This window comes from Platichthys flesus, chromosome 6 (assembly GCF_949316205.1).
Source record: "Platichthys flesus chromosome 6, fPlaFle2.1, whole genome shotgun sequence".
In the NCBI taxonomy this organism is placed as follows: Eukaryota; Metazoa; Chordata; class Actinopteri; order Pleuronectiformes; family Pleuronectidae; genus Platichthys; species Platichthys flesus.
Genome location: NC_084950.1, coordinates 26123177 through 26151065, shown reverse-complemented (window position 1 = coordinate 26151065; position 27889 = coordinate 26123177). Strand labels below are relative to the sequence as shown.

The following is a 27889-nucleotide window of genomic DNA, read 5'->3' as shown; positions in this document are numbered from 1 at the left end:
CTTCACTTAATTACACCATAGCTCACAGAATACTGACATATCATCATCAGCTGTACACTTGAATGCTCTTATAAATTCTTACAATATTATATTAACATGGCTGGTATTTTTAAATACTGTCTTTCAAATTGGTGAAATTTCCCTTTATTCAAATTCTGTCTTTACAAAAGAAAATAAAGTGAAAGTCGAATAAAATTTGACATTTATACTAATTGTAAAAATAAATCATACTTTCTCGTCAGTGTGGCGGTGAAACATCTTGCATGTTTCTGGGCAATACCATTCTGAGATTTTTATCATATTTCTAGTATTTTGAAGACATCTCAGAAATCATGAAAATAATACAGATTTTATGTCAAATACATGCATATATATTCAGAATAAAATTAAATGTATGATAATCAACAATGGAGAATTTGTTGAATTTCACAAAAAAGCAAACATGGTTGAGCATGTTCTTAGACAGTACCTTACAGTTTTAGAGTTGGAGTGGCATCTGTCCATCCAATATCTATACCACTTATATGCGTATTCTTTTGAGGGTCATGGGGAGACTGGAGCTGATCCCAGCTGACAAGGGGCAAGAGGTGGGGTTCATTGGTAATCTGTTTATTTATTGTGCCAATGTATGCTAACACAATTTGCTGTGTTAACATACGGCTGTGCACACAGCAACTTAATCACCTGCACTCATTTTATGATGCATGTCATTTTGCACTATTTTCTGCCCTTTAGTCAGTGTGGAATGATATTTAGCTCAGCTGTATTCTAGGTATGAGGATGAATGACAGTAACAGTAAAACAGAACCTTGTTTCTTCACAGAAGAATCCAGACAGGAGAAAGTTGAGGCGAGGGGAGACAGTAGAGGGCAGTAGTCCATCCGGAAGCTGCGACCCCGGGCCCCGGCGGGGAGAGCGGCCCCTGGGACGCTGTCACACCCTTGACTCTGGAGAAACTACAATAAAGCGGCTGGTGTCTTTTCCAACTTGCAATACATCTGAATGCACCCAGAAAGAGAACAATCAGACCGAAGACACACACGCCCCCAGAACAGCTGAGGAAACTCTGTCAGTAGGTGTTCACACGTCCAGAGACACAGATGAAGCTCACTCCACGGATGTCTCGAGCTGTAGCACCGGTAGTGAGATCTCCCCATCTCCGCCATCCAACACGTCATCACATGCCGATTATTTGTTTGAAGCCCCTCCCACACACATCCTCGCTAACCTCTCTGCTTCACATGAGTCAGAGGAGCCGTCTCACGCCAACAGCCAAAGCCTCCAGCCCATGAGCGGAACATTGGTGGAGCCGTGTGACGACCAGACTCAGTCTTGCATCGACACAGAGCCCTTGACTTCAGAAGTCAAAGATGGAAACTCTAATCCCACCCACACCGCTGACCACCACCCCGCCATCCAACAGTCAAATGGATTCAACTAAAAGCTGGTTGGAGCTAAAACTTTATACAGTTTTACTTCACAGGAACCACACAAGATAAAGAGTTCAATCATATTTGAAAGAACCTATGTGATCACTTACTGTACCTGTAGTTGTATTGCAGGTTAAAAATTCTGCCTCCACTCCATTACAATAGAGATGAAGGGAGTTATATAACTTTGTAGGACTAGAATTGGTCTCTTCTTTTCATTTATTCAGTCCAAAAACAGCATTGTAATAAAATAATACAGTGCTGCAATGATGTGGGCGTAAGACAATGATCCATGAGGTCCAGTTAATCAGACACAACAGTGCACACAGGTTCAGAATTGTATGGTCAGGTTATTCAATGCCATCACAGCAGCAATAACGTTATCCTGTCTCCACTGCAGCGCTTTCAACTGCAGAGTTACAACATCATACATCAGGGTTTAGCAAGTGCACCTTCTGAAATGTGTTGTATTAAAAAAGATCTTCACAGTAAGATCTGGTCTTCTCCAGTGAAGTAACCACAAAACTGTGGCAGATAGGGATGTTGTTTCTATCCACTTGCACTGTGCAGAGGTGGGGGCAGAAATCTTAGAGACTGACTCAAAACTGGGATGAACCAAATACCTACCAGTTTCTGCATGAAAGGTAAAGTGAAAATATATTTTGTAATTTGGGATAACTGATCCTTTAAAGTCACAATGAAGTGTAAAAGGTGTGTAGTGGTTTCCGTTACACATTTCTGACAGCACACATAAATCCACAGATTCCCTTTCTGTCGTTGTTTTTAAACTCGAGAAATTCTTGGATTTGAAGGAACACATTTCAGGAGTTAATTTGTATATGTATGAGTAGATGCACTAAAATGCAATAATCTTTTCCATCCTAGCAAACATCCTGTTGACTTACATTTCTTAATTGAGAAACATCCACAACACAACTGAATACATATAAACATGTTTAGGACCTGGCGTTTTTCAAATTGTTGTGTCCTGATTGTCTTTAACAATGCAAACACTGTGCTAAATTTACTGGGCTGAATGATTCCCTTCATTAAATCGAGCCTCAACATGATTTTTCCATAGCTAATATGGATTTATAAGATTCTGCTAAAGTATAATTTCATTGTGACTTGAGCAGTGATACTAACAGAGCTGAGGATTTCTCCCTCCCCCTCCCTCGTCCACCCTGAAGCAGCTTCTCTAACTCCCCCTCCTCTCCTGAGTTTGAAGCACTTACTTCTACGTCTTGGCTAAACAAAAAGAAAAAGGGAAGCAAACTGATGATGTTTTAGTTTGATACTGTTTGAATGTTGTTGCTTTAGCTTAATGTAAAGCCATTAGAGTGCAGCTCTAATCTGAGCTTTGTTTTACTTGAATGTTACACATTAGATAGATTACAGGGTTGAATTTGATTTACAGTTTGAGTGGCTCTCTATTTTTTTCACTCCCATTTAACATCGTAATACTCCATGTAGTGTTTCATTATTTGGATACATTTAAATTTTATTTATGACTGTGTTGTTGGGAGGGTGTTGTGTGTTCAGAGAGGTTCGACTTCTCCTGAATGTGAGAATGTGTTTTCTTCCCAGACATGGATAAAGTTGAAGGATCACACATCTGGCTCTGCATGCTTTTATTCATTCTCTACAAATCAATCACTGTAGATGTTTTTCCAAATCTTATCGTCAGATTTTCAGTTAATTTCAGCCACTTGAGTTTGATTCCTGAAACTTGCTGCCAATTGTCAGAAGCATGTGTATTACTTTTTTAACTGTCACTGTAATGCAGTGTGAAGTAATTTACAGATACAGTATTTGCAGTATATGCATATGTCTTTTCACATTTAACCTATTGTATATTATGTCAATACATATATGTGGTACAGTTTAGGTAGAATATGAAAAGAATGCTCAACAATAATAATAATTATAATAATAATAGATATAGCTATATATCACTTTTAAAACATACGTTTTAAGTGGCTGGAACAAGAGGACCAACAGTCATTTAAATTCAGTGAAGCTGCACCACAAACTCTAAATATGCCTGATTTGCTTCATCAACATTCATGCATTATTCTCTTGGAAACTGGTGAGAATGTTAAATACATCTCTTTGTCTGGAGCCACCCTAAAAGGTCCCTGGCCCATTTCCCATCCCTCCACCAAGTTTTGTGGAAATCAGTTGTGTGGGTGTTGTGTAATCCTGCTAATTAACCAACAAGTTAGGCAAGAAACCATCACCACCGCCTGCTCCTGACAACAAACAGAGTACACGTAGCACCTTTAACCACAAAAATGTGTTGATATAATCCTCATTCAACGTGATAAATAGAAGCTGAGCCCCCTACTACTATATATTGCCGGTTCATGCAAGAAAATGTCATCCACAGGTAAAAAGATTTTCATCTACCATTATGAATTTTTCTTATCTGACTATCAGATAAACAAGACTGCAGAGGTTGTGATGGGAAAACATAACTGTCTGGGAAAACAAACTAAAATCATTAGTTGGTTGTTAGAACTTAGTAAATTGGCAGCTTTGATGTGTATGTATAGCAGCTTTATCCACTTAATAACTGCTCCTTCTACATCAAAACTGTGGGTGTATATAAAGGTTTGATTTAAGTTTTTATGCACTTTTAATTCGATGAGAAATAAAGTGACGGATCTATTATGTTTAAGTACAATTTTAGTAAATAACTAGCAAAAGTTCAAGTTTACATTTGTGAATTGTTCAGTAATGTACTCAAGTGTAACGTTTTATATTTGACTAGAAGTTTTGGCATCAAGATATAATACTGGTAAAAACAAACTCTTCTCTGTATTTATTCAGTATTGATGTTTTAACCCATCTCAAGCCCGTTTCAAGTCACTGCAGCTCAGTTATACAATACAATGGAATGAAATTAAATGAATAACTGCCCGTGAAGAGACGAAACTAACAACAGATGGTATGAGTTTTAACAGTAACCAGCGGTGATGTGAAACATAGAGGAGCCAATAAAACATGCACGACCAGCAGGTTGCTCCTATAACAACTATTCAAAACCATTTCAAGAAAACTGTATTACAATATAAAAATGTACAGGGCAGTACTGTACAATTGTCCCCTTCAGTGAGACTGGTCACATTAATGTAAACTTCTCACACCTCACTTACCTAACTATATGTATTTGATTGCATACAGTTTGAATCAAGGTGATGCTCACTGCCCCAGTTCCCTCTGTGACTGTTCACCAGGTTGACACGGTGCTCTCCCTCTGTCTGTGTTTACCCTGTCACACACCGAAGCATCTTTTTGTTTCAAATTTCAAACCCAGCAATGAGTCTTAATCATGAGTGAATGTGCCTCATTTAATTCACTCCCAAATAACCAATAATAAACCTGTGATTTGAACTATGATTTACACTAATCATTTTTTCTGTGGTGTTTAATGTTTTACTGAAACTTACAAGCACATTCTATTATTGTTTTGGAACCATATCTTTTATCGTTAAATACTTGGAAGCACTGATATGTTTTTTATTTTCAATTTCTCTGTATTTTACAAGATATTTAACAAGTTCAAGAATTAAATATCTTGCAAAAGTTCACATCTGTTAAGTCACATCATGTTTTCCTGTGACACATTAGACTGCTCTTCTAAACTCTGAGTTCACACTGAGCTGTGTGGGTGCAGCCTAGTATTACACACAAATATCTACAATTTGACTCATTTAATATGGAAGGTACCTTTTGGAAGCATTTGTGTAGCTTTTGAACATATGATCACATGAACTGTTGAAAAAACTGCATTTTCTTCTCAGCACATGAAGGAATACAAACTCTCCCATGTGGCTCCTTCTAACAGTTATTTTTCCCGTCAAAATGTTTTGGGGTAGTTTTGCCTCACTCTTAACGGTTGAGGGCAGAGGATGTAGAATCTTCTGAAGCATAATGAGACAAATAGAAAAATATGATTGATTGATTCCATCTGTGTTGGCTCAATGTTCAGTCTTGACTTTGGAGACATTGAGAACATAGTTTAATCACAAGGCTCATTCAGTTAAAGGACACACTCATAAGTGAGATCTTATGAACTCAAAGGTTTTTCTAAGTTGCAGAATCAAGAGTAGATACATTTTCATATTTAGTGAATTCAAGCATTTATAAGTGATTATTTAATGTAGGTATTCCATTTTACGTTACAGGGTTAATAGAAAAGAGTGCCATATTACCATAAGGACTGAAAATCAAGTCTTACTGACACACGGAGATAAATACTTCTCAAAAATAGAGCCCTGGCCCTTTTGCCCTGGATGAGAAAAGTGCCCCTTCTGCTGGAGCCCAATTTTTTCTTCATTCAAGATCAAGATTCAAGATTCAAGATTTTTTTATTGTCAAATGCACAACAATAACATTAAGCAGTCGCTGGCAGTGAAATGCTTGAGTCTCAGGCTCTCTTCTAGCAATGCTACCGCAATTACAGCCTATAAAATAAAATAGAAATAATATAAAATAGAATAAAATAGAATATCAAAATTTAAAATAGAAAATAAAGTATATATATATCAAAATATATATATAATATATATAATAATATATAATAATACAATATTATTCATCAATATTTAAGAAATAAAAATTACTCTCTCTGTCATTAATTCCCCCCAATTGTGTTTTGATATCACTCAGTGCTCATGCAGTGCTCAGCGCGAATCGGCTGCAGCCACTTCTTCTCTGAACCGCAGCATCAGACAAACAGGTAATCACGGTGTTTGTGCAATCCTCCGACGTTGTTTGGTGATAAATTAACAAACAAAAAACTCACGAAATCCGTGATTTCAAAGCCTTATCCAGTTGTTTACTGACGTTTGTCATGTTTAATGAAGAGAGAGAGAGAGGCAGGCAGACAGAAAATTAAAGGCAATTTTACTGTTCTACAAATTAGACAAGTTCACTAGTTTTGTTTCATTTAGAATCGTCATTATTGAAATGAAAGGTAGGTCTTAAGTTGAGCTACATGAAAGTCTGGTGAGGTATATTGTGGTATATTATTAATGTAATGCTGCTTATGCTTCAACTCTGTCAGTTGGCCTTGTTTTGTCTGTTTTTGCCTGTCATTTATTTACTCAATTTGATAATTTGAGTTAGTCTGTTAACAAAATAAATATATAAGACAAAAATTTCCTACTGTGTTTTTTATTTATTCACTATTATTTTATTTCATAAATAATTTTGGCGATGGGTGCCCTTTTTTTTTGGTTTGAGCAGCTGCCGCCCAAAACGTCTGTGCACGTGTCTGATGGGGAGGATCAGTCATCATTTTCCTGCACATCATCCTGCGGCACTCATCATCCTGCGGCGCACATCATCCTGCGGCGCACATCATCCTGCGGCGCACATCATCCTGCGGCGCACATCATCATGCAGTGCACATCATCCTGTGGCCCACATCATCCTGTGGCGCACATCATCCTGCAACGCACATCATCCTGTGGAGCACATCTGCGCACATCGTCCTGCAGCGCATAGTCCTGCGGCGCAGCGCACATCATCATGCAGCGCACATCATCCTGTGGCGCACTTCATCCTTTGGAGCACATCATCCTGCAGCGCACATCGTCCTGCGGCGCACATCATCATCACCGCACATCATCCTGCTGCGCACATCATCCTATAGCGCACATCATCCTGCTGCGCACATCATCCTGCAGCTCACATCATCCTGCAGCTCACATCATCCTGTGGCGCACATCGGCGCACATCCTCCTGCAGCGCACATCGTCCTGAGGCGGCGCACATCATTGTGCAGCGCACATCATCCTGCTGCACATCATCATCACAGCACATCATCCTACTGCGCACATCATCGTGCGGCACATCATCCTGCTGCACATCATCATCACAGCACATAATCCTACTGCGCACATCATCGTGCGGCACATCATCCTGCGGTGCACATCATCCTGCCTCACATCATCCTGTGGCGCACATCGGCGCACATCTGCTGCGCACATCATCGTGCTGCGCACATTTTCCTGTGGTGCACTTCATCGTGCTGCGCAAATTTTCTTGTGGTGCACTTCATCCTTCGGTGCACATCATGGTGCTTTGGCGCACATCGTCCTGATGCACATCATCATGCAGTGCACATCATCCTGTGGCCAACATCATCCTGTGGCGCACATCATCCTGCAACGCACATCATCCTGTGGAGCACATCTGCGCACATCGTCCTGCAGCGCAAAGTCCTGCGGCGCAGCGCACATCACCATGCAGCGCACATCATCCTGTGGCGCACTTCATCCTTTGGAGCACATCATCCTGCAGCGCACATCGTCCTGCGGCGCACATCATCATCACCGCACATCATCCTGCTGCGCACATCATCGTGCAGCGCATATCATCATCCTGCTGCGCACATCATCCTATAGCGCACATCATCCTGCTGCGCACATCATCCTGCAGCTCACATCATCCTGCAGCTCACATCATCCTGTGGCGCACATCGGCGCACATCCTCCTGCAGCGCACATCGTCCTGAGGCGGCGCACATCATCGTGCAGCGCACATCATCCTGCTGCACATCATCATCACAGCACATCATCCTACTGCGCACATCATCGTGCGGCACATCATCCTGCGGTGCACATCATCCTGCCTCACATCATCCTGTGGCGCACATCGGCGCACATCTGCTGCGCACATCATCGTGCTGCGCACATTTTCCTGTGGTGCACTTCATCCTTCGGTGCACATCATGGTGCTTTGGCGCACATCGTCCTGCTGCACATCATCATCACAGCACATCATCCTGCGGCACATCATCCTGGTGCACATCATCCTGCTGCTCACATCATCCTGTGGCGCACATCTGCGCACATCTGCTGCGCACATCTTCGTGCTGCGCACATCTTCCTGTGGCGCACTTCATCCTGCGCCACACATCATCCTGCAGCGCACATCATCCTGCCGCGCACATCAGCATGCGGTGCACATCATCCTGTGCCGCACATCCTCCTGCAGAGCACATCGTCCTGTGGCCATCCTTCGGAGCACATCATAGTGCGGGGTACATCATCATGTGGCGCACATCGTGCAGCACACATCATCCTGCAGCGCACTTCATCCTGCTCCGCACATCATCACCGCACATCATCCTGCGCCCACATCATCATCACAGCACATCATCCTTTGGCGCACATCGTCCTGTTGCGCACATCATGGTGCTGCGCACATCTTCCTGGCGCACATCATCCTGCAGCGCACATCATCCTCAGGCGCCTCATCACAGCACATCATCCTGCTGCGCACATCATCCTGCTGCACATCATCATCACAGCACATCATCCTGTGGCGCACATCATCCTGCTCCGCACATCATCCTGCTGCACATCATCATCACAGCACATCATCCTGTGGCGCACATCATCCTGCGCCACACTGCACATCTTCACCGCACATCATCCTGGCTCACATCATCCTGCAGCGCACATCATCCTCGGGCGCACATCGTTGTGCAGCGCACATCATCGTGTGGCGCACTTCATCCTGGTGCACATCTTCCCGCGGATGTGCGCCGCACATCATTGTGGGGCGCACATCATCCTGCGGGCACATCAAAGGAGGAGGGTGGGACCTAGAGCTAGAAGTTCCAACCCACATAACAGCCTTTTGATTAAATTTTATATTCTAACATTTAACAATACAGGACAAAATCGATTTATGTATGTGGGTCTAGATACAGCATTAAAGTCATGAAGTTATTTTGAGAAGTGATGGCCTATTTCAATGGCAAAAAAAAGAATCAACAGAAGAATACGGAAGCGTATTGCATGCACTTTTATTTTTAATTTTTTAACATGGGGGGGGGACACTCTCCGGGCGCTGCTCGGAGAGGGTCTTGCCTATAGGCACAATTCCATGTAGAACTGCCACTGCCTACTTTGAAGTACCTGCAACAGTAAAATACCGCTGAAACACCCATGACTCAATGTAGGAGAGGTCATTTGTCAGACCTGTTTTTTAATACTGATGCTTGTTTAGGATTTTTAATCCATGGCTTTTGGTTGCAATGAAATATTTAGCAAATGTGGTATTGGTACTTCTACTCCAGTAACTGATCTGGGTTTTAATTTGGACAGTTTTTATACTAAATGAAAATGATTGTCTCTGGGTTTGAGCAAAGGTCTGGTTGTAGATGTATTTAACTTAGACAGACAGGGGTCTGGTTATAAAACGCTGAGAAGCTTTCATAGAGGCGCTGGTGATCGGGACCATGGAGGGGAAACAATTCCTCCAAATCAAACGGGACGAAATGGACGGAGGGCAGAAAATACATTTACACTTTCTAAATTTCGTAAAATACAGGTCTTAGTGAAATGAAAGAAGAACCCGTTATTTCTCCTCACCCTTGGCGGAGGAAGAACGGCAGCTACCCTGCCTCTGATTGGCTTACCCTGATATGCCTCCTTAAGCGTAGCCAATCATCGTGCCTCTTTATTAAACCTAAGCCAATCACCGTCAGGGCAGGGGCGGTTGCTCCTGGGAAGAAAGAGCTTGTAGAATACTGGTCATTATTTATTTGTCAACCTTTTAAAAACTCCGAAAATTAATATGGTGCTGCTCGTGTCCACAACGTGAGGGTTTTCTACCGTCAGCTGGATAATGAAAGGTCCTGCAGTTTCCGTCGCGTCTGTTGTGTGTGTTTCCATTGCCAGGTGAGGACCCTGAAAACCATCCACAGCCTCCCGAGCTAACGACATGACAGCTGGACGTGTTAGCAGCGAGGGCAGGTTAGCTACTTGGCTGCCTTGCGTTCACTGTTGTGTCTCTCTGGTACCTCTGGTGTCGTAGTGTAAAGATACCTGCTTTATTTAAAGCTTCACTTTGTCTCGTATACTGTGCCTCATCCATTCAGCTGTTGGGCGCTGTCTGGCGTGTTATGCTAACGTTACTTAGTACCGAGTAATTTGTCCTTTCCTGCAGTATTTCTATTTCAGAATCAGCATCGTGTGTCTTGTTTGTGTGTTAACTGCGCTCATTGTCCTTAACAAACAGTCCACAGTAAAAAGAGACTGCAAAATAAACACAACTGCTATGTGCAAATTGAGTGAAAGTGAAGAAGACAGTAGTGCAACAGGATAAGAAGCTAAGCAGGGGTGGACATCAACATGTAACATCTGCAGATGGACTTGTGAGCAGAGGACGGTGCAGATGCACGAACAAATATGGATTGTAATGTAAGATGAATTATATTTGTAGGCAACTCAATGGCTTCTTCTGTTTCATAATTTGTAATTCAATCACAAGCCATAACCCGAGAAAGACCCGCCCATATTGTTTATTGCACAATTGCACAACTTTTACCTTTTTATATTGCACATTTAGACAACCAGCCTTGTGGACATTTCATTTTTTTTATTACATATGCTATTTCTATTCTATCAATTTCTTTCTAAATTCTTGTTTCTATTCTTATTTTTTGTTTCTTCCTACATTTTTCCTCTTCCCCTTTTCGCTGCTACTTCCTTGTGCTGCTAGTATGTGTATTTTATTTTATCTTATCGCGTAGCTACAGTTACTAGTTACTCTCCAGTAGTGCTGAAGCAAGTAGTAAAATTATTAGTTCATAGATAACAGAGACTGACCATTTTCATATTTAAATAACCATTTAAGTAATGTTCAATCTAAAGTACTGAACAGACGATGGTACCTGGGTCTTAACCACCTGTTAACCATCTGATAACCCTCAGAATTTAATTCTCTAGCCTTATTTATTATAGTTTCCTATAATCTCTGTATTTATTGTAACATTTGTGTTTGCTTTGGTTTCAAACTGATATTTAAATGAAACCTTGTTGATAGATGAGACATATGCAAAGTTAAATGACAAGGGCCCCAAATAAATACTGCTCTCTCCTTTGATTCACAAGTAAAAGATATTAGAAAACACAACTTTAATGAACCTTTGTGCACAGTGAAAGGTAAAGCTAACTGCTCTGTTTCAATCATAGACAAACCGAAAAGGTTTAAAACTTATTCAGCAACAGTACAACTTTATTCTGCTTTCCACAGCGATGTAACCCAGATTGAAAATAGCCTGTGACTCCATGAAGCGAAATGAAGAATAGATAATGTCATAAAGTAGAGTCCCTTCGAAGTAAGTTTGTATCATCCTGAGTCTGCACTCAAGCGGTTTCTCTCTTTCACTGCAAACTACATCTGCAGCAATTTACAATAGATCTGCAGTAATTCTCTCTGTCAGGGAGGTTAGGTTTTCTGATTGTTTTGAAACTAGGTGGAAGAATTGTGTATGGACCAAGGAAGAACTCCAGACAAATAGGCTCATTCAGAAATCTTTTATCTCTTTAACAGAGGGAGATAGGACATTATGGTTCTTAGGAATTCATTCATGGTTGTTGTTTAAATAAATAACGCATATTTGAGGAAATGATACCTTTGAGTGTGTACACATCTAGTGTGGCTTGATTGAATTTTAAGAGGACTTTTAGGCCTTGGTAGAGGTGTGCGCTATATTGAGTGACATTCTAGTTATCTAATTGATTGCTGAGTCAATCAATAGAAAAACAAATTCTTTAAGAAAAGAAGTGTGTGTTTTAGATTGTTGGTCAGATAAAATAAGAAAATTCTTGCAGTAATTTTGTGACATGTTGGAAGCAAAACAATAAATTTATCAATTGAAGAAAAGAGATCGGTGAAAACAGTTGTCAGTGGCAGCTCTAACCTAAAACTAACATACATCCATGCTTGTGATAGTGCAGAGCTTGTGTCCTTTGCTGCTGTTTTAATGTATCTTGCGTCATAGCAAGGTTAATTCTTGCAAAGTAACTGTGAGTAATTTGAAAGGCATTATATATTATTATAAATTGTTTACTGTATGTTAAACCTCTGACAAGCGATATCATTGTTATGTCAATTGAACTGAAGTTGATATTCTTTACCTAGCAACCAATGAATAAAACCAACGACAGGGTCGTAAATACAAAAAGTTTGGGCTTGGCAAAAATGTTTATTAATAGCAGCTGAAATCCACATTTGTCTTGTGTTACTTCCAGCAGGGCACAATGTCCTCAAGCAAGCGTATGAGGGACATGGATCAACAGCACCCCCTGCTGGACAGGGAGGAGGAGGAGGAGGAGGTGGTTGAGAGAAGTTTCCACAGCGAGGGCAAGCAGCTCTGGTTCATCCAGGACTGCTGCGGCATGGTGTGTGCCTTCATCACCTGGTTCCTGGTCTTCTTTGGCGACTTTGTGGTCACCTTCGTTATGCTGCTTCCCTCCAGGAGCTTCTGGTACGCTGTGATCAATGGGGTGGTCTTCAACAGCCTGGCCGTGCTGGCGTTGGCCTCCCACCTGCGCACCATGCTGACTGACCCAGTGAGGAGGCCGAGGTTTTTTTTTATATAGAGAAATTAGAGGAACTTTGTTGCAATTCAAGTGTGATATGTTTACCATCTCCTCTGTCAATCCTCTCTTTCCACCCTCCTTTTCTCAGGGAGCTGTTCCAAAAGGAAACGCCAATAAGAAATACTTGGAGAGTCTGCAACTGAAGCCAGGAAATGTCATCTACAAATGTCCAAAATGCTGCAGCATCAAACCTGAGAGGGCTCATCACTGCAGGTAGTGACCCGATGTTTTTCTTACCTGCTGAATACAGTAGCTTCTGGCTGTCTGGGACAGCTGGTGAGCTCATTGACATATGGGAATTTTACAAAAACGTAAATAAACTATTTGTTATGCCGGGGGAGATTATTCGAACATGTGTGCCTTCTTGAGGGTTGTTTTTTGTCTGTTTGTATTTATTTTGTGTCATTTTGAGCACAAAAAATTAAGTGATGGTGTCATGCTCTTCTTCTATAGTATCTGTGAGCGCTGCATCCGAAAGATGGACCATCACTGTCCCTGGGTCAACAACTGTGTCGGAGAGAAGAACCAGCGCTTCTTCGTCCTCTTCACTGTTAAGTTCATTTTCAAGTCCAGGTTATTTGAGGTCAGCAGCTTAAAAGTAACTAAGAGCTCTTTGGCCAAAAATGTATCAGTGGAAGATAATTAGCAGTGTGTAGATTTTAGAGGGAGTAGATGCTGGTGTTGATTTTAAAATGAAAATGAAAACATGGCTGGATAGTTATTTTCAGTCTGAATGGTTTTTATCTTTTCTGTCTATGTTCAGTCTCCTGAGTTGCCGACCTAAACTCTCTGAGACCATTGACTTCTCCCTGATAGATTAAAGAAGTGATGTTGGTGATAGATTTGTGTGTAGACAAAGAGTAGAGTGTGTTTTTAGTGCTGTTGTATTTGTATGAATAGTTAGAAAGATAATCGGAGCTTCGATGTTTAGTAAGATTCTGCACAGCAGACTGAAAGTGTTGAAAAGTACTTCAAGGGGTCTATCCCACTGCGAGATGAAGGCAGACGTTTAATACATTTTCTTCTTACCGCAGATGTACATTGCTGTAATCTCTGGTCACGCTCTGGTTCTCTGTGGATACCACTTCATCACGTGCATCAGAGTCCAGTGGAGAGGTTACCATCCCTATTTCTTCCTCAGTGTGGTTTTCTCTAATGAAAATAAAATGCTGTTTACACACATTTGTGGTTTTTGAATACGATGTGATGTTGAGTCTGTTAAGAGAACTGTTACAGCAGCCTGCTTTTGTTTTGTCGTTGCACAGAGTGCAGCGATTTCTCTCCTCCAGCGACGATGATGCTGATGATCTTCCTCTGCATGGAAGGCCTCCTCTTCCTCACCTTCACAGCCATCATGTTCTGCACTCAGCTCCACTCCATCTGCAACGATGAGACGGTGAGGACTTATTTACATTGTGTTTGTTATTTTGAGGATTTAGTTGTATAATAATGTATGATGATGTATAATGTGGCTATTATGTGTATGTTTACAACTCAATCACAAATGATCTTTCTAGAAATAATACTTCAGCAGATATTCATACACAAAACCTGTTTATTTATCTACTGAAATTTAGTCGTTAAAGAATAATGAGCAGGATGTGCTGACTGAGTGGGACATTGGACAGTGTTTAAACCAACTGCACTGTCTTTGCCCACTGGCATGAGTTTACTGTGATGAAGTGTGATACCAACATTAGAAAGTAAAGAATTTTGTAGAATATCTTCAATGTGCTTTTCACACTCTAAACCTTGTTCAGATGTGGTATTAACATGACCCGACAGCTCTGAGGCTTAAATAAAAGCTGCCTTTGTCCATCATGTCTTAGAACTTGTTAAAGGTCAAAGAGAGATATTATTATAGCGCCAACCATCTTGGCCAATTTGGATGAACTGGAAGACCCCACTTCTTTAAATACCAGGCCCTACAGTCTATGGGCTAGGCACAGGATGCATTGTTGCCTCCTGCTGGTTTAAAACAGGTTACAATCGATTTTTGCGAACAGATAAAACGTGTGTATTTGAAAAATAGAGCTGGGAAGTGAGATCTAATCACAGGTGGTCACAGCAGACAGACTTCAGATGTAAATAGGTCCTCAGATTGACTTTAAATTATATTTTTATAAATATATACGTGAAGGTGATTGAATCTTATTTTTTCATAATTTAACTCTTTTTCTTTCATTCATGGTCATTTTTCATGTGTTACTCAGAATCATAGTTTGGCTTCATTAATTAACTTGATTAACAGTTGTCACTCTTTGCTATGAAGATTGTCACTCAACGGGCAGTGGGTATATTCCTTTTTTCTCTGAATACCTTCTCACAGCACATGTAGATAAACCAGCCTGGCTCCCAGACAGTAACCCACTGATGTGTAGTCTGTCTGCTCTGCAGATCATAATGATCTTCCAGATTCATATTCTTTGTGTAATTAGTTTGTGTGTCTTTATCTGTAAGGAGATTGAGCGTTTGAGGAACGAGAAGCCAACATGGGAACGTCGGACTCGCTGGGCAGGCCTGAGGTCGGTGTTTGGAGGTCAGCCCTCCTTGCTCTGGATGAGCCCCTTTGCTGGACTCAGACTATCAAGCTTTCTACCTAAACGCACCTGGAGGGGTGGGGCAGAGTTCTCAGTCTGACTCAACTTATTCAAACACCCCACAGAGATTGTACCTCCTTGTGGTGGTGGTGGTGAATCGAAACTAGCCACTCCAGTCAAGGCGCTGCAGAAAGTCCAGCTGGGCTTGTGGAGCACTCCACTCCTCTGTGTTGTCCCTCGGGTTTGAGGCTGTTTCTGAGCCAAATGAAACTGGTTCAGTGTCTCTAAGCAAAAGCTGAGTCTCCATATCTGTCGCTTGTTTTCTGACCCTGTGAATAGGAAAGGTGGGGGAACATCATCCCAGCTGGGGGCAAAAAATATTACTCCACCTACTCACAGGCCAAAGATGCAGGATATGTGGAGAATCTTTGTTGCTTCCACATGAATCATTCAAGCTTATGTGAGTGATTCAAATTTGGACACTAAATGTTTTTAAATCATAGATTAGTTTTGTCAAACTGTTGGGAACCACTCCTCTAAAGCATGTTTTTTGTGTATGTAATTGTATTCTGTTTCTATAATGAAATGTAAAAAGCATGACAAATCTAATGAAAACACCAATTTGAGTAGTTGCTGGAAATGAATCTTAAATCGTTTTATTTCTCATCTTAATGAATATTGTTGTTAAAAAAAATAAAGTTGTTGTTACTGTGGGATTTTTAATGGGACATTTTTATTTCTCTTCAGATTCATCAAACCTTCAAGGTTGTGTAAAATGCGATACCGGCTCCCAGTGCCTATCCTGTGTCTCTGTTTAGATCCTTGGATATGATTAGATCAGATTGTACCATTTGTTTTTACTTGTTGTTTCTTGGTAGAATCCCTTTCCAGTATTCTGAGTTGTAGAGATCAGACGTTCTGGATCTAACTTCAGTGCTTCATAGTGTTATTTCTCTATCAGTGCTGACTCCAGCTGTGAAGGCAGCCCAGTTTTCCCACAGATGGAGGCAACGTTTTTGTCCCAGTTAATCATTTCTAAACTCTCCATGCTGCCACACAAACTCACTCTATCTTCACATTTCAATGAGTGAAGTCTCCAGTTTTTCAGATATGTTGTGGAGGATTCCCTTTATGTTTTTTATTCTGGTGTTATGGGCTCCAGTTCACAGTGGGCCCATGACAAACCTACACCCCAACATGACAGACCAGGAGCTGTTCTGGGGCGCCGACCAGTACGACTTCTCTGTGGTGCTCCGTGCTTCTGGGTTGGATTGTTTCTGGCACTTTGCTCACACTGGAGAACGATTCTACCTCAGCTACATGGTGAGATGAAAGCCAGAGGCCTCCACGTGTTTTTCTCAGCAACTTGAACTGATTTATTTCAAAGATGATTTAGTAAATCTTCTGTTATACCTATATATACCATACAATACAGGTGCATTTTTTTATTATATAGATCAAAAAATGTTTATTTTTACATTTAATCATGCCGTATTCAGGTGTCATTTTTTGCACATAATGTATATGTGTGGAAAGAATAGCAGTGTGTGATGTTTATGTAGTGTTGGTAGAAGTAATCATTTTTTATTACGACTAAGTAATATAACTGATATGTAGAATTAGATGTTAAGCTCTCTTATAATACCCAATCCTACATAAAAAAAATGATGTGTCATATAAACCCACTATAGATTAAATTAATTATCATGTAATAAGGAATTCTGCAGATAAAATTAAATTCTCTACCACAAGACAGTGCAGGTTCTGTGAAGGTCTGTTTATGTCTCTACACATTGTAATGTAATAAAATAGTTCTCTCTGGGTTTTGTATTCTTGAATTACAACGATTACCCAAACAATTTTAACACTTGCATTTCAGAAATGTTAATGTGGTGTAAACGTTAAACACCAAACGGAGAGCTCATTGGGTCAGGGAAAGGAAGAGCGTGCATCATGCACACATGCTCACCACATTTACATTTGGCATAATGGTAGCATCAGGAGTTCACTATCCTCAGAAACTAATCTTTAATAAGATTAAAGTTTCCAAACCCCTCCTGTTGTGTGAATATGAGTTGATTGTTGATGGAGATAAACAGCCCGAACAGTTTCTTTCATCCAGTCATGTGAGGAATATTCCCTTCTCCTCTTGTTGCTCCTCACAGATCTGATGTTTTCATTAATTTCATTAGGTTTGTGTTGTGATGCCATCATTCCAGCTCAGCAAAGTGTAAAAACTCAGGATTCAAGCTATGAGATGAATATTTCAGTAGTTATGGAGCTTGTATATCAGATACTGTGTCTTGGTCTGGAACATCAAACTGGAGCCCCTTACTTTGAGAGACACAACTGCACTATTTCGTCATCAAACCTTGTCTGCTGAACAGTTTAATTTTCTACATGTCTTCTTTCTGTTTTGTGTGTAGGTCCAGTGGGTGACGGGAGTCGGCCATGACAGACACCTGTCCGTCACAGTCAACGCCCCTGGTGGTCTGTTAGTGGCAAATATTGATGATGCGAAGGGTCAGATTAACTTCAAGGCTGAGGAAACAGGTCTGTCTGTCTGTCCATAGGTGCACCAGTATGTCCCTCTGTCCTTCCGTTCATACATCTGTCACAACAACAAAATATTGCTAAAATCTCACCACAAGACTACATAAAAATAAAAATGGTTGACTTTAAAACAAAGGAGCTCAATAAGGTAAATCAAAGAAAAAGAAGACCTAACTGATGAATTGATGAAAACTGAAAAAAATCACCTAAAAAACCTCCACACTCAAAAACTTCCTGGCGTCAGATAACGTTGTTTTTATTTTACCCACCCCTCCATAGGCATAATGGTGAGTAGATAGTGATATTGAATTTTAATTTCTGCATTTTGCCACACTCGTCAGTCACACACATACACAGCAATACTTTATACTACTGTGCACTTACAGTATATTGTCACTTCTCCTTCCCTCCAGGCTTCTATCAAATGTGTTTCAGCAACTTCCACAACCGCTTTGGCAGCATGCAGGTCTTCCTCAGCTTTGGTGTTTACTACGACGGCCACCAGGACCCTGCCAGGAGCAAAGAAGAGGAAAAGAAGAAGACAGAAGAAGTCAGCCAAGAACTGAACAACACACTGAGCATCATAGAGGTAACACAGAGCTGTTATATCTGTAATGGTTTTAGGGCCTCCTAGGGATGTTATACTCAGGAGATTACTAATAGACCAGTAGAAGTGAATGGGGTAATAAAGGCAGCAGTAACATTAGTATTTTCAAGAAATATGGTACTTTTAGATACAGACCTGTGTGTTGCTGCTGTTGCAGGATGCGACTCACAAAGTGGAGAACCACATCTTCCACGTCTTCCGCTACTACAGCTTTGGTCGCATGGGGAAGAGCGCCGACTACTTCCTGCTGCTGTCCAACTCACAGTACATCACCTGGTGGTCGACAGCCCTCAGCCTCCTCATCATCACCTCCGGGTATCTGCAGCTCCTTTTCCTCAAAAGACTTTTTGTCAGCAAGACTGAGGAAGAGAAGCAGCGCTGCTGAAACACTCCGTGTCACAGTTCACAGTCAGAAATACCAACAGATCTGAATTCCAAACACATGGTGGACCTGGATCCACTAATTAAACTAAAAGGCTCTGGAAGCCATTTTTAATTCTGGTGTTGTATTTTTGTCCTTGAACTTCTATACACAATATAATAAGACATTCAGATAATAACATGAACAGTTTGAGAAGTTTTCCTTATGCCACTAAAACCCCCAGCAGGTGTCGCCTAATCAAGACTGCTTTTCAAGACTCAGCTCCTTTCAGGAACCATTAGAATCAGTTCAACAATATGATGCAATAAAGGATTTGAACCAAAACATGACTGAATGGTCTTCTTAAGTGCTGTAACTTCTATTTGTAATTCTTCATTTTTGTAGGTTAGGGTTAGGGTTAGGGTAGGTTAGGGTTAACCCTAACCCTAACCCTAACCCAGGGTTAACCCTAACCCTAACCCTAACCCTTAAATTGTTTTCAATAAATTGCCTGCTCACAACTTTTGGGCTCTTGTTCCCATTTCTTCTTTTTGCATTTTGAAACTCTACTTAGAACCTTCCTAAGATTCAACAGTGCAAAATGCAAATTCATGCAATTTTTTAACTGGTCTTAAGAGTTTGATCAGGAGTGTATATAATTTTATTTTGTTTGTTTTATGTTCGATAAATGTCTCTACAATGACTTTTTTGCTGATGACCCTTGTTTTATCACCCCCACAAACTTTTTTTCTTTATCATGCTCTGTCCACAAGCATGTTTATCTGGCAAAGACCTGCCCATAGACAAACCCAAATATCAACAAAAGCAAAATTTGTACAACTTAATTTAAGGCTGCAACAGTGGCTCAAACATGCAACACTCAAACCAAGACTCTCAAACAGTTTAACTACCATTTTTACTGCAAAGACATTGTAGGCTATAACAAAGTACAAGACAGGACAATGATAGAAATACCCCAATGAACACTTTCAGTTTTACCTTGACACCCAGAGTAAACAAGCACATTAAAAACCATACAAACTCACTCCGCCTGTTTCTGTGGAATGTAAATGGTGCACTTCAACAGTCACTTTCGGTCAGCCAGAGAGTTTATGAGAAACCCCGCCCCTTTTTTTTCCTCCAGGAGGGAGCTCTATGTCTCTCTGTGATGTCCTGATTGGCAGCAGATCATACCTTCAACATCAGAAAGTGACAAGACAGACTGCAGTCAGGGTGCCATACATAAAAGCAGTACACACCACAGTATATTCACAGTATAAAACCACATTAGATACGGACAAACGCATTTCCTCAAAACTCAATCTAATATACTTGGTATCTTTGAAAATTCTTTTGAAGATGAAAATGTGTCTACAGATCTGTAAATGTGTAAACAAATGTTAATGTGTACATAGATCTGTAAATGTTTAAAGAGTGTTTTAGCTCTTTCCCATTTAAACAGTTTATTCGTACTGATTGATTTGAATAAACATAATTTGTTTTGCCTCTCAGATGTTTCTTTCAGCTTTACATAAAGCATATTGAAAAAATCTTGGGCTAATGCAGGAGCATCTCTTGGATGGCGGCTGATGCGAAATCAAAAAAGAAGCGCTGTCGACACCTCGCAGAAAGAGTCAAGGATCTAGAACAGTTGGTTGAGGGCATCAAGCAAAGGGGACCAGGCCAGATCTCCCCAAATGTGAAAAAAGCCCTTTCGAAACTCTATGACTCTGACTGCAGGCCACGAGTTGGTCAAGAAATGTGCTAGGACCAGATTAGCGAACCTGGTGAAGTGTTGAAGTGAGTTCAACAGTGTGAACGAAGGCCTGAGAGACACCTATCACATCCTCGCTGGTGCTGCACAGGTTGATCCATGGAGCACGAAGAGCGGGATGCTCCAGGATTATTCATCGGAAGATGATGACGACTAGAATGATGGATTGGGGCACCTTGGTTCCATTGCCCCTGCACGTTATTCTCCTGACGCAGCTCCCTCTCCGTGTCAAGATGCAGCAGCCCCCAGGCCTCCATCCACCACAGCTGCGTATGCTGCTGTGGTAGAGGTGGACAGTAACGGTGCGTGTTATACAGAGGCCTACTTTCTTGCTCAGTGAGTAGAGGAGGTTCTGTATATTGGTCATAGTTCTTAAGGTGATAGAAGTCTTGAATGTAAACAGATCTTGTTTTAGGGCACTTGCAGATATAATCTGATCTGTGGTTTTTTTTTGGGAGAAATTGGTGATTAAATAAATGATTGAGTAAGAACCTATGAAGAAAGTGACATGGGTGTAAACAGTCGATAAGTGTAACATTATGTTATTTCCCTTGTGACTAAATCCAAATAAATGACTCTGTCTCTGTTGTAAACACCTTGTGACTTCATATATGGTTCTGAGCTGAACTGAAGATTTGAATCTTTAAAAACAACTTACAAATATAAAGTTTCTTTAATATAAAAGTTTACTAAGTAAGCACTGAGTGAGCCTCATGAACCATGGTAAAGCGTTACTGATTAATGCTGTCCAAATACAAGTGGTGATTTTGTTAAATTTAGACTGATATGTTATCAAACATACATTGTTGGGGCCGAGAGTTTGTAATCGTGGTTAATAATTTCCCTTCACTCTAGAAAGGAGAACGCAGCGTCCATCTCCTCCTCAGACTGCAGCCATGCTGCTGAACACTCTGTTTATGTTAATACTGAGCTCTCAGTGCATCTGGGCCAGAAAGTCTGAACCCTCCTTCAGCGAGGGGGACCCCGTCGGATCGTTCAGGGGATCAGACAAATATGACTTTGCCATCGAGGTTTCTGCTGCAGGGATGGAGTGTTTCTGGCACTTTGCCAACGAGAATGAAAACTTCTACTTCACATATATGGTGAGGATTTTCACAGTAAACTGGATTTCATCTTGTCTGCAGAGATACATACGTCTTTAATCGTTGGTGCTGTAATAAAATAATGCACACCAGGAGATGGGCCTGTCCATTGGTGTATTTTAATATATCATTGACTCTCAAGGTGACTAAGGTGACTTCTAATCATGTGATCGTTACAGAATAAGAGAGAGAGAAAAAAGTTTCTGATAAAAATGTGATAAATATTCATGGCAGCCCAGGTGGAGATTTTTGATGAAACTAAAAGGTTTTTAAGCAGTGTTCTGTGACTAATTTGTGGTGACCCACAAAGTAAAAGGCAACCATTGACATGAACTCATATCCATCTCCGTTTTGTCTGTGGTAAGAAACATAGACAAAATTATATAATGTGTCCAATGTTGAGTAAAAACCAGAAAACTGTGGCAGTGCTTTAAGCTGTGTCTAGTTTGATCACATTAAAGGTGCAGTATGTAAGTTGTGTCTGCTGCCTGGTTGGAAGCAGGTGGGGGTGATGGTACCTTGTCGAGAGCTTCAGCCAGTGTTGCATTTACAAGACAAGATGTTAGACATAACTGCAACTTGTGACATTACAAGATGGCCAGGCTAACTTGGTTAGCCTTCTAACTTCAATTGTTACAATCCAAGAGTTGGGATTGGTGTTATTTTCCACCTCTGTAGAAAATCTCTTTAAGAACAAAGGATTGATGTTTGATGCAGAACTCACAAAACTCCTGGTAGATTGGTAAGTAAACAACTGTTAACAACCTGGTCCGTCACACTTAACCCTTACTTTATCATCTGAAGTAGATCACTGGTTTTTATTAAATCATATCAGCAATTCCACCCTTTCTAAAAACCTTAAGAAGATTTTAATTTAGCTCACTGATAAAATTATCGACTAAATATGTTTTTTTAATTTATATTCTAACACAGCTTCAATAAGTGGAGTTGTTGGAAGCAGTGGAATATGAAGCACCTCTTCAAATCAGGATTTTCACAATTAGTAGATATATAGTCAGAAACAGTTAGTTCATCACCAACCTTCTTGTCAATCCCAGACCTGTGAGTTTGTCTCTGCAGGTGTTCATTTTGTCTTCTGAGAGTTTTAGTGTGTATCTCTGAACTCACAGGTACAGTGGGTGACAGGGATGGCTAACAATCACCGGCTGTTTGTGACAGTCAACTCACCAGAGGGCGTTCTGGTGGCGTCACACAACGAAGCTGTTGGTCAATTGAATTTCCAGACTGAGTTGACAGGTAGGATCAATCTCCACCATCCATTATATACTCTACTGAATATTTCCTACAAAGTTACTGTAGTCTCCTCCTGACAGGTTTTTACCGAATGTGTCTTGGGAACCACAACAACCAATTTGGAGGAATCAGGGTCTTTCTGAGCTTCGGTGTCATCTACGAAGGATCGGAGCAATCAAAGAGAGATCTGGAGGAAGGACACAAAGTCCTCAACAACACTTTGACTGGTATTGAGGTATGAGTCTCAATTCAAGTCTATATGGGTATTATAGGCTTAATTGTGGCTTGCTTTAAACAAGGATATTCTGAGATTTACATGAATCCTGCTCTGATCGGAGCTCTGTAGTTCAGACAACAGAAAGTAAATGTGATGCAAGGTTGCACAGGTGCAGTGTTCCAATGCAGGGAGGGAAAATAAAGGCTAAAAATAAAAGGGAAATCCCTTACATATTTACATATTTACACATTTTAGATGTATGTTTAGATATCAACATTTTGTGTCAGCAATGAAGCTGAATTGAATTGATTGAAATAGTAGAATCGGTAGCAACCAGTGGGTCAGTTGTGTAGAGCAGTTATGGGTGACTGAAGGTTGTGTGGAAGGCAGACAAAAAGGAAAAAAACATGCTGCTGTCGGGGGTCGGTTGGGGCCAGCCACCACCAGGGAGAGCGAGGCATGAATGAGGCAAGGCACTGAAGGTCAGAGTAGGCTGGGCCCAGGAGTGTTCTGATGCAACAGACGTCACCTACAGCACAGACGAATAAGCCAAGTATCCAGGTGAGGGTGGAGAGGGTCGTCACAATGCTCGTTGGGAGAGAAGAAAAAACTCCTGCACCCATCTGGTTTTATTTTCTAGGATTTTCTTTGTTTGTGAAATGAGAGGTAAATAAATGAAACAGTCAATGAGCATTTTGTAGAGGAAATCACTGCTGACAGCTAAAATATATCTGACCAGTTAAGTTATCCAAAGGAATTCTGTTTCTGCTTTGATAAACCTTAAAGTTTTCAGTTTTTTCACATATCGCACTCAATATCACAAATATATGTGATATTTAACTAATAAATACACTGTCTGTTTCAGGAGAGTGTACAGAGGCTCCAGAATGAGATCTTTCACATGTGGCATCATTACAATTTGGCTCGCATGAGGATTGGGAAGGATCACTACCTCCTCCTGTCCAACCTCAGCTACGTCAACTGGTGGTCGGCGACCCAATGTCTCATCATCCTTCTGTCTGGATACCTGCAGCTCCTTGTCCTCAAGAGACTCTTCCACACAGACACCAGTAGGCTGAGATGCTGAGAGCAGAACATGCACATGCTGGAATAGCTGCTCAAAACCCCTGTAATGATTTTCACTTATCGAATATTTAAATTAATTTATGCAACATTTGAATGGTAAATGGTGTGTATAAATATCCTCTCTCTCTCTCTCTCTCGCTCTCTCTCTCTCTCACACTCATTTTGTAGCGGAAACTCTCTCTCTCTCTCTCTCTCTCTCTCTCTCTCTATATATATATATATATATATATATATAGAGAGAGAGAGATGAAATGGAGCCACTCAAAGAGCTTTATAGAACTCAATACTTTGGCATCTATGTGCAGCATCTATGTGCTGGTAGGAATATAAAAAATATGTCAATACCGACACAAAAAGTCAAACTAATTAAAATACCTACCTAATACACTTTTAATCTGAGACACAGGTCGGGGGTTTCCTGATTCCTGACAGGAGATGTAGGCACTGCCACAAACACACACACACACACAAACACACACACACACCGTCACCTGAACACACAGACACCACTCACTCACATCACATTAACCTCAAAACTCAGACAGCACAATATCTGGCAACCCAAATGTGGCTCTAATATTACTTGCAGAAACTTCAGGTCGAACTTAACATTGCTGGTAGTGTAAAACAATGTTATGCCTAACAGGCAACATGTACAGCACACACAAAATGAATTAGTAAACTACCAAGTAACTTTTACCTTGTAGATATCAAATCCCTCAGTCGTCCCTTTGGTGAACTTCAGCACAGCAGCCACATACATACGGATAAAATGTTTTACAAATGTTTTACATAAGTAGAATCTAGAAATTAGCCCCTAATTGTTCCTTCCAGATACTGTTTCTGGGGCCTGCATGGGCGATGGGCTACTTAAAGTGACTTTAGTGAAAAAAGATTAAAAGGTTGTTAATCAGGGTTAAACAAAGAAAATGTAAAACACATCTTCCTTCACAACCTTCCCCATGCAACCCTGAACCAAATTCTTCAAGACTACATTTCTGAATGCTACCTGCATACAGCAGCTCTAAAGGACACAAGAGGCTTTGTGTGTGTCTGCAGGCCGACTCATTTAAGCTACTCATGTGGCTGACGATTTTAGTCAAAGCAAGTAACAAGTGAGGCAACTTGGGGTCCAGTGCTTTGCCTGAGGAGACTTGGCACATGATGGACAACCTGCTCCATCTCAGGATATACACCCTGTACCCTGTTTTTGTAGAAATCTTTGGCACAACTTGCAATGCCTTTTGCAGAGTAGCTTAGGGATCTAATGGGTAAGATTATAGTTATTAACCAAAACTAGCAAAATATTATAAACTAGATATGAAAAAATATTTTGTCAGTTGCTGCAAATTAATCATACTTTACAAAAAACTATAACTGTTGTATTCAATTCAGTTTTATATGCATAACACCAAATCACAACATGAATTATCTCAATGTATTGTGTGTTCAATAAACCCAAACATGGTGGATATAAAGTTTATCTTCAGATTATCAAATACACCAGAGAGAAATCATAACCTCCTCTGCAACGACAATAAAAGCAATTATCTTCTCTTTCTCTCTGTCTGGTCCTTCGAGGGTTTAAATGGAACAAGATCACACATTGTCACAGTTGCACAGTTTAAGAATGAAACATGCAGGGAATAAAGCAGAGCAAACGCTCAGCACAGAGGTGACTTTTTTAAGTTTAACCACTTTGCGCAAGCATTCATTTCTAAAGACTTGTCAGCTTGTCCTATGCTGCACTTGTACCGACAAGAAGTATGAAAAGATGTCACATTTATCCTGTATTAGTTTCACTACACTGGCTTCCTGTTAAATTAAGAATAGAATATTCTACAATATTCGACATGCTGCAACTGTCACACATGTTATGTTACCTTTTATCACATTATTAGTTAACTAGTCGCATTCACATGTCGACTAGTGAGCAGTTTTGTCAAACCAGTAAGATGATTTATAAGTGCAGCGAAAATATCCACTAGTTGGACAAAAAGCCCAACATGTCAATTAAATGTCTTATTAGTTGCGCAAAGTCGTTTACTAGTTCTGAGGAAAAAGCTCAACTAGTTGAAGAAAGTAGCCAACATGTAAGAAAGATGTTCAACATGTTCGGTCAAAGTCTAAATAGTGAGACAAAATCGCTTACACTAGTAAGATATTGAGGGAAATATCAGTGCCACTAGCTTAATAGTGTTTTTTTTGGCTCCACTAGTACACTAGTGAGCCATTTTGACCCTCACCAGTTTGCTATTAAGGTATAAAACAACCTCACTAGTGTGACTAGTGGACAATTTTGCTCTTACTAGTTAGACTAGTGACTCTTTTTAAGCCACGCAAGTTAACTAGTGAGGTCAAACAGACCCAAACTAGTTTACTAGCGGACAATAATGCCTCACTAGTTAACATGTAAACTGCAAATGCAGCCACTAGTGTCACTTGTCATGCGCAAATGTCTATTAGTGTCACTAGTGGACTGCAAGGAAATGAAGCAGATGGGACAAGGATTTTGATTGGTCAGTGTTCACACTGAGTTTCAAAGCCCGCTCTGAATTGTGATGATCTAAACCTTTTAGCAACATTCTTTTATGGCATAGATAGTTATTTAAGCAGCCATGCCTAAAACGTTATGTTTGATTAAATGTTAAGTCATTATGGTTCATTAGTAGCTAAAAGTGTTTAAAAATAAAGTGAAGAAACAACAAAAAATTTAGCTCATATTAAAACAAGGGCAAATAATGCGCAATAAAGTTAATAACAAATGAAAAAGGCAGCAAATAGCATGAAGAGGTATGCTAAGAACAATCAGATATGTTAACGATAGAAATCAAATGTAGAAACACATTAGAACAATACAATGTGTAAGAGATACGGAAGCCATTCATAAAGGCTGATATCTCATGAGGCCTTTGGGTATGGAATTTCAAAATTCTAGTTTATAGTTAAAAAATGGAAGCACATTGTGTGCTCATATGTTATGATACAGTAAATGGTTGACATCCTTAGATATGTGAAATAACGTTCTGGATGTTAACAGATGTAGAATTCCTTTTAAGTGGACACAGTATGTTATCACTTATTTAGTCATCGTCTTATTTGTTTGTATATGACAAGTTTTCAGTTGAAAAAAAGTAAAGAAAAGCTACTCATTCAGCACTGCTACCTACTGGCGATAGTAAATGCGGCAGCAGACCACATACACTGACCTTCAAACATAAGTTAGATTAGTTGTTCATAATGTAATAGCATAATACCTTCAGTGGGCCTACCATGGTATAGTCATCTGTTTGGATAATTTCTGCACCTTCAGAACCATCTTTTTTGTATCAACAGTAAACGAAAAGAGAAAGAGCCCTGTACTGACAGAACAATAAAATTGAAACGGACTTTACTGATGTGGGATTGTCAAAGAAGCAGGTTTTGACCTCTGCCCACTCCCGAGGGTCCCTATTCCTGGGACTAAACAAAACCTGAAATATCAAAACATTAATGGAGGAGGGGGCTATTTTTGTAGACCTGTTCTGTGTTTAGCGATGAAATCATGCATGAT

At 40.4% G+C, this 27889-nt stretch overlaps 4 protein-coding genes across 11 annotated transcripts in view; all 4 read left to right on the top strand.

The window, feature by feature from the left end:
- The window catches only part of ankrd27 (ankyrin repeat domain 27 (VPS9 domain)), a 48918-nt gene extending 44076 nt beyond the window's left edge, over positions 1-4842 (top strand). For 2 of the 3 annotated variants that reach the window (XM_062390072.1, XM_062390070.1), the window contains one exon: positions 824-4842. In XM_062390072.1, coding sequence (XP_062246056.1) covers positions 824-1441 — 618 coding nt within the window. In that variant the 3' untranslated portion in view covers positions 1442-4842. The remainder of the gene's footprint in view (positions 1-823) is intronic. The other variant, XM_062390071.1, reaches the window with a different exon arrangement.
- Positions 4843-9942: 5100 nt separating this feature from the next.
- LOC133955424 (palmitoyltransferase ZDHHC7-like) lies at positions 9943-16095 on the top strand. Of its 6 annotated transcripts, none has more exons than XM_062390264.1 (7): positions 9943-10132; positions 12494-12811; positions 12930-13054; positions 13295-13424; positions 13876-13957; positions 14107-14237; positions 15302-16095. In XM_062390264.1, exons 2-7 carry the CDS (start codon positions 12500-12502, stop codon positions 15479-15481), a joined length of 960 nt encoding a protein of 319 aa, XP_062246248.1. In that variant the 5' UTR covers positions 9943-10132; positions 12494-12499; the 3' UTR covers positions 15482-16095. The 6 variants fall into 6 exon arrangements, with proteins under 6 accessions (XP_062246248.1, XP_062246247.1, XP_062246246.1 ...); XM_062390263.1 differs by having other exon boundaries at positions 9943-10207; positions 12491-12811; XM_062390262.1 differs by having other exon boundaries at positions 9944-10132; positions 12491-12811.
- Positions 16096-16219: 124 nt separating this feature from the next.
- LOC133955426 (transmembrane emp24 domain-containing protein 6-like) lies at positions 16220-19247 on the top strand. The gene is made up of 4 exons (XM_062390267.1): positions 16220-16704; positions 17808-17934; positions 18348-18523; positions 18699-19247. The coding sequence occupies exons 1-4, from the start codon at positions 16465-16467 to the stop codon at positions 18924-18926; spliced, it is 771 nt and encodes a 256-aa protein (XP_062246251.1). The 5' UTR covers positions 16220-16464; the 3' UTR covers positions 18927-19247.
- Positions 19248-21572: 2325 nt separating this feature from the next.
- LOC133955824 (transmembrane emp24 domain-containing protein 6-like) lies at positions 21573-24337 on the top strand. Its single transcript, XM_062390859.1, has 4 exons — positions 21573-21779; positions 22910-23036; positions 23114-23268; positions 24116-24337. Exons 1-4 carry the CDS (start codon positions 21573-21575, stop codon positions 24335-24337), a joined length of 711 nt encoding a protein of 236 aa, XP_062246843.1.
- The last annotated feature ends 3552 nt before the right edge of the window (positions 24338-27889 follow it).